This window comes from Amblyomma mixtum, chromosome 3 (genome assembly GCF_055824585.1).
Source record: "Amblyomma mixtum isolate Tamu chromosome 3, ASM5582458v1, whole genome shotgun sequence".
Taxonomy (NCBI): domain Eukaryota; kingdom Metazoa; phylum Arthropoda; class Arachnida; order Ixodida; family Ixodidae; genus Amblyomma; species Amblyomma mixtum.
In genome coordinates this window covers 41,216,782-41,223,760 of record NC_143014.1, presented here as the reverse complement: position 1 = coordinate 41,223,760, position 6,979 = coordinate 41,216,782, and the positions used below count along the sequence as shown (strand labels likewise).

The 6,979-nt window shown below is 55.3% G+C and overlaps 1 protein-coding gene across 1 annotated transcript; it reads right to left on the bottom strand.

Moving 5' to 3' along the window:
• Positions 1-1,486: 1,486 nt before the first annotated feature.
• On the bottom strand, positions 1,487-3,961 carry LOC149349864 (endothelin-converting enzyme-like 1). The gene has a single exon (XM_089576832.1). It carries the CDS (start codon positions 3,959-3,961, stop codon positions 1,928-1,930), a length of 2,034 nt encoding a protein of 677 aa, XP_089432958.1. The 3' UTR covers positions 1,487-1,927.
• Positions 3,962-6,979: the final 3,018 nt, after the last annotated feature.

Sequence of the window (6,979 nt, the reverse complement as noted above, 5' to 3'; positions counted from 1 at the left end):
AATTGGTGCCCAGCCTCAACGCAATGCCGTGCCTGCAGGAACTTTTTCAGAACCTGGTAAGAGCGGCCAGTGAAAAGGAAGAGTAATGTATGAGAGTTGTCTTTAGACAGAACGCCTCCGGGTTTCACGAGGTAGAAACATGAGGGAGTCTGGGAATAGACCCCTTCAATACGAGAAGAGGGGCGCCGTGCATCCCCTCATTTGAGGCGGTCGAGTTAAAGCACTGGGGAGACTTCTAACCTTCGCCCGAAGGGTATGACGCGAGAGCGGTAATAATTATTTGCTACTTTCTAAATTAGAGCCTATTTGGAATTAAACACACTCATTAGCTTCAATAAAACGGAGAGTTGAGCTAGTTGGCACATGTTTCTTGGAAAAAACAGCGCTAAACGAAAGGGCAACGAAAAAGAGTACAAGAGCGCCGGTCCTGTTGTACTCTTTTTCGTTGTCCTTTCGTTTAGCGCTGTTTTTTCCAAGAAACACTCATTAGCATACATGACCAGGCATACTAGACCACGTGATACACCACAAGGCACACAAGGTCTTCGTTTAACAAAGTCGAACGAACGTGCCTCAATGGCATCAAGGTAGTGTGTGACTGGCAACCTAAGGGTCATGAGTTCGATTCCCAACTAATTGCCGCAATTTTCTTTTCTGGGTGTTAAATGTATATCTTAGATTTTAAAATGACATTTCAGTCATGCTACGACCTCACAGTGACAGTTTCATTCGTTTTGATCCCATTACGCAGCTCAACCCGTGACGTCAAAACTCTCTCGACCAATCCTGAATCAATGTGACAACTCGCACGGCTCTTCCTCAGAATGACCGTTCTAACGCTGTCGTATTAAAAATTTGCATCGGTCCTCGACGCGGTTGACGCGAAGCATCGCCCCCCGTGTGTGTGGAAAAACACCTATGCCGGGAATAAAGACGTCGCTATCTCTCGGCAGTAATCACCGCGACGTGGCACTCGTCGTCTATGCGCGTCGTTCTCTCGGCGCGCGCCCGGGCGTTTACACACGTACGTACACCCACGCGCAGCGCGATTGCGCACGCATCCGCGCACCGTTGCGTGTATCACAGGCCCGTTTTTTTAGAGATTCGCCCCCCCCCCCCCCCCCCCCCCCCCGGCGCCCGCAGATCAGCGATAAGGCGCGGGCGCCTCGGACGTCGGTAAACAAGGCGCACATCACAATGAGCGTTGTGGTCCGCCCTAATTTAAGCGCCGTAACGAAAAGCACCGCTGTACCACCGGGCTCTGGCGCTTTTCATTAGGCGTCGCGCTACCGTGGTACGGTGCGTTTTTGCCCGCAGAAACGGCGCTAGACGAGCAAGTAAGCCACAAGCATGAAAAGAGTGAGACAAGAGTGAGGCAGACACGTTTGCGAATTGTGGCAAGCTAAGTAGACACCGCTAAATTCACAAAGACAACAACAGGGAGTGCACTGTATCAGTCCACTATGCTCCCATGAGATGTGCAACGCGCAAGAGGTGCGCAAATAACTAAAGCAGTACACCTGAGCAATAGGCGTCGGACGGGCGCCTGTGTGAGCGAACGACACCTGCCTTCACATGAACGTGTTCATCCACACAAACGCTGGGTCCACCGTGGATCACTGCGAGACCCCTAATGCGCTGGAAGGGGACACCGGGGGAGTTTTCCACTAGAAGCGGTAGTCAGGCGTCGCTGGCCAGTCTCCAAGAGAGAGCGTCATTGTTTCAGGCCCGCTGCTTTTGCGCAACGCCGTTCCTGTGTGGTGCCTTGATGGCGCACAAGACGCGGCCGCATGGTGACAGCTTCAAGCTTAAAAGACCCTTCCATCGCACGAGGTGCACTGCGGCTAATGGAATTCACTGCGTGACCACGGTACCCGTGACAGACAGCCTGTCGTGGCAGACTGCGCGAAAGCAGAATTCGCGGGTGTTAAAGGGAGACCCAAAGTATGCAGGAGCGATCAGGCTTCATGGGTGACCCCGTGCGGCATTCGTAGACAGCGTGGAAGGAAGGAGTGTTCCAAAGTGCCACGTTGGTGCGCCGTTCCGCGTCGCTTGCATCGTTGCAGAAGCCCAGCGCGAAGTAGACAAAAAAGAGCTGGTCGAGACTGAGGTCTTCGGCGTAGCGCAGCCTCAGGTCCTGTCTCAGCCGTCGCCTTTGGCGGAGGTTCTCGCGGAAGAGACGCAGCACGGGGGCGAGAGCCAGGCTGTCTTCGACGGGGGCCGCCTTGGCCATGGTGCCGTACTGGCGGGCCAGGCAGCGGCGCGCGCGGACGCCCTCGTCCCAGTTGGCGTCCGCTTCTGCCCAGCCGAAGAGCAGGCGCAGGAGGCAGCGCGCGAGGCGGAAGCCAGCCCGCGGGAGCTGGCTGCTCTGCAAGTCGTCCAGGATAACCGCGCTTCGGTTGAACATCAGCAAAGGCACGTCGACACGGTTCGCCTGCACATCCAGAACGCAGTCGCTATCCATCGCAGATACCAGCCACGGCTCGGGGGAGCGCAGCTTGTACTCGAAGGCGCGAGCGTGGAGCTTGCAGAATGCCACGATTCCAACGTCCAGCTCGTGCGGTGGCACTGCTGTGGGCGCCGAGCCATTGCGTAGCTCGTCGGGCATGAACAGCCGTATGCGCGTACGTGCGAGGAGCGCGGCTGCCTTTCGCCGGTCTCCCGGTGCGAGCCACGACAGACCCGGCAATGCGCGCACGATGGCGCGTCGGACGTCTTCGGCAAGTCTGGAAGCCCGAGGCGGCGCTCCAAGGGCTTCGATACTGGCTAGCAGGAAGAGGTGAGGCAGCGCCGGCTCTAGCTGCAAAAGGCAGCCGCGCCAGCGTGGGCCTCGCGAGTCGGCCAGTCGGAGCGCCAACTTGTCGGGCAGCAAGTAGGCCAGCTGCATGAGCAACCGGAACCCCATCAGGTTAAGCACGGTGTCGATGGGCGTCGCTGCTGCCGCCTCCAACACACAGCGCACAGCGTCCTTCTGGAGCAGCACCTCGGTCCCCTCATGGACGCCACTGCCCAGGAGCCGGCCCAGAAACTCGATCAGCTGCGGGAAGCCGGCAAGCCGCGTCAGCTGCGCCTCACTGGGCCTGCAGCGCATCAAGCGCTGCTCCAGCCCCGAAATCTCAGCGGCGTACAAGGGAACTAGCAGCCGCGGCCGGAAGGCGCCCAGCGCGGCGGTAAGCGCTTCGCGCGACGTCTCACTGCCCAGGTTTGGCGGCCCCAGCTGCGGCAGGCTCTGGCCCGGCCGCGAGCTGTGGGAGCTGGGCACTGCGCTGAACAGGCTCTCGGCCCCTGTGAGCTTCAGTGCCTGGGCGGCCGTCGACCACAGCGAGACGGCGTTGCGCAGTGGCGCCGCGTACGGCCAGTCGGGCAGGCCGGCCATGGACAGCGCCTGGCGCAGCGCCTGCCCGTCTCGTCGGCTGTGCGCCTCGTTGCACTGGCTGTAAAGGCGCCGCAAGGGCTCCAGCACGGGGCTAGGCGAGGCCCGCCGAAGCAGAGCCGACAGCCGCAGCTCGAGGTCCCGGCGCAGCTGGGAGTCCCCCGAAGTCTGGTCCTGGTGCCAACCCTGGCAGACGAAGCCGTAGAAGTTTTCGCACGGGTCGTACTCCCAGGTGAGCAGGTCGACGAGGTAGCGTCCTTCGGCCTGACAGGATCGCGACACGCACAGATCGTAAGGCGGTTTCTCGAGGGCACCGCGTGGCGGCGGCGTCGTGCCGCTGTCGGGAACCCTGCGACGGGGCTCCAGAACCACGGGTGCCACGCCTTTGCCGTTGAGGTTGTTCACCACCGTGATGACAGCGGTCAGTACGGCCATTAGCGTGAGCAGGTAGGCGAACACTTCGCGCTCTTCGCTCCAGGGGGCCAGCTGCACGGCGCTCGTGTCCCAGTCTTCCTCGCTCGAGGGCTCGGCGGCCGTCTCGTCGGCCACAGTGGCCGCGGCTGCAGCCGGCTGCCCGGCGGCACACATAGTCGACGCTCACAGCCGCCACACGACCGAGGCACTGCTGCGAGCGACGCTGGCGATACCCGGCGCCTCACGGCACGCGGGCGGCGAGAAAAACGAAGCTGGTGTTGACAGCACGGCAGCGCACTCGCTGACCCGCAGCGAGGCGGCAAATGTCTGAGAAGAGCGGCGAAACAAAAGAAAAAGATAACTGCACACTCTGCGAAGCAGCTTTGGAAGGGCATCAGGAAGATGTTAATAAAATAAGTAAAAGAAAGTACAACTATCAGTGCAGAACGAAAGTGAAAGAAGAAAACAAGGAGGGATGCGCTGCCGTATCCCTCTTCTAAATTTCTATCTACACAGGTCTGGTTTGGCGCTGTCTCCCCCTCTGTGCATTCTGCCGTGAGCCTGAGTCTATCGATCATTCTTGGCTCCATTGTCGCCGTTTTCCCTGTTTGAGAAGAAGATTGCTGGAGGAGCCCTTGCACCATCTTGGCCTTAGTTTGAGCAGCCCGCTTTTGCTATCATTTGGGGCCACCACATTTGGGTTCAACCACAGGCCTGTTTATGACGCTGTTCAAAATTTCTTGCTAGAATCTCATCGACTGCCTTGCTAAATGTTCCACTATTTCTTTTTTATGCACTATTCTTACATATTGACTTAATCAATTATTTCTCTTTTTTCTTTCTCTCTCTCTCTGATCCAAACTCTTCTCCCTTTTCAGTCCATGCCCTACTTGAGGTTACCACCCACTGGTGTTGCTACCCCGCGTGCTTTCCTTTTGCTTTTATTATGTACAGGTTCTTAGCCGATCCCGCAGTGTGGGTATGTGCCATCTTTTGAAAGGTTAACAAGAACAACGACAGTGCAAAGACTGATGCCCGCTAGAGTGGAGACTGGTGAATGCAACCGATCGGCCGATTCCTTGCGGATTCTTCAATCTGCGTAGTTCCACTAGACACCTGTAGGACAACGAAGCAACCGCCGGAAGCCAAGATGAAAGTACCGAAATACGATGCCCCTTCACATGGCCTTAAAAATGTTCCTCCTGGTCACTTGGTCATCGCTAGCAGTCTTGCAATTAGTGCAGCCGTTGTAGAAACAAATAGTTTAATTTAGTTTGGTTTGTGGGGTTTAACGTCCCAAAGCGACTCAGGCTATGAGGGACGCCGTAGTGAAGTGCTCCGGAAATTTCGACCACCTGGGGTTCTTTAACGTGCACTGACATCGCACAGTACACGGGCCTCTAGAATTTCGCCTCCATCGAAATTCGGCCGCCGCGGCCGGGATCGAACCCGCGTCTTTCGGCTCAGCAGCCGAGCGCCATAACCACTGAGCCACCGCGGTGGGAGTAGAAACAAATACCATTAAAGCGCTAGCTGTTCTAGCCTAGCTCTCCAAGTTTAGAGTAGTCGCCGTCGTTGTTTTCACAATTATTTGCCTATGCACCAAGCTACCAGCTCGGGGGCACGGCTACTTTATATACCCTTGTCTCCACTCTCCGGCGAAGGCCAGCATGGGCAACTGGTATCAAACCGGAGGCCGTGACTCGGGAACGTGATGCAGAGTATGCTTCAATAAAACTTGGGTTGGGCCTAGTTGGTACATGATGTTGTGAAGGTGTAGGTTGCGCAACCACGGGACGAACCACGAAGAAAAGAGACAGAGACACACACAAGCGCACTAACAACTGTTTACTTCTTCCTGGGAACGCATACTTATACACCTGGCCACGCATGCTCAAATGCAATATTTAACAACAATAGTCATGCCAAGGGCTGTTAACGCAGACGCGAACGCAAAAAATTGATTTCGGCTACCTACAGAGCCACGGACGTGTCACCGGTACATTCTACAGCGTTTTCCTTTATGTGGAAAGCTTCCAAAGCCATAAAGGAAAACGCTGTAGAATGTATCAGTGACACGTCCGTGGCTCTGTACGTAGCCGAAATCAATTTTTTGCGTTCGCGTCTGCGTTAACAGCCCTTGGCATGACTGTTGTTGTTAAATATTGCATTTGAGCATGCGTGGCCAGGTGTATAAGTATGCGTTCCCAGGAAGAAGTAAACAGTTGTTAGTGCGGTGTGTGTGTTTCTGTGTCTTTTCTTCGTGGTTCGTCCCGTGGTTTCGCAACCTACACCTTCACAACAAGAGTATGCTTCCCCTCAGACAAGAATGCGCCCAAACGTGCATAGGCTTCTGCGTCTATTTGTGCTTATGTGGTCCAGCACAGTGGCAGTAAAGGAATGCACTAGCGTAGGAAGACTCCGGAAAAAAAGATTGCGTCCGAGCCGGCAAAGGCACTGCTTAACAAGATCCTCTCGTACGAATGACCACAGCCACAAACATCCATGCGCACGCATTTCTCAAACCACAAAGCACTCATTGCAACATAAAACAAACACATTTTTCGAAACGTCGTCCGTGGCATCCTCGTTGCGGCAAACATTTCAAGAACCGGCGAGCGCAGATCACTCGTAGTACCCTAAGGATAAGCGGCTGCAATTTTTTGCGGCTGGCTTCCACTGCAAAATTGTGTCGCGGCGCTGCTTTTGACCGATTGTATTAACCTGAATTGTTCAGACTTTGCATTCGAAAAAAATCAGTCGCTTCTGCGTTTCCGTCGCGTATTTTCGTCACGAAAAGGGTATGTCCCACAAACTTACCTTTACCTTTAAGCTGCCTTTACCTAATGCACTTCAGTGCTGAGGCGAAGTAGTACAGCCTCACCTTGTCCATGAAAGCAGAGATGGCGTGAAAGACCGTGAAAGAAAAAGCAGCGGTGGCATAGAGGTAGAGCATCCACCTCGAGTGCAAGAGGACCGAGGTTCGAATCCCGGTGCCGCGCAATTCTCCACCATATTAAAAAAAAACGCGTGTTGATGGAAATGCATAACCAGGCTTGAGATGTGGCATGACATCGATGACCAGCACCGACAACGCACTCCCTCACCAGGACAGGATTTGGCCACCCTGGTGTACTACTTGGCCACAACCTCCTATAAGAACAAACTAATTAACACTCGGTCATCAGTACC

Bases quoted from the DNA above. Each gene is read 5' to 3' on its own strand.
- LOC149349864 (XM_089576832.1), bottom strand. From the start codon at position 3,961: ATGTGTGCCGCCGGGCAGCCGGCTGCAGCCGCGGCCACTGTGGCCGAC.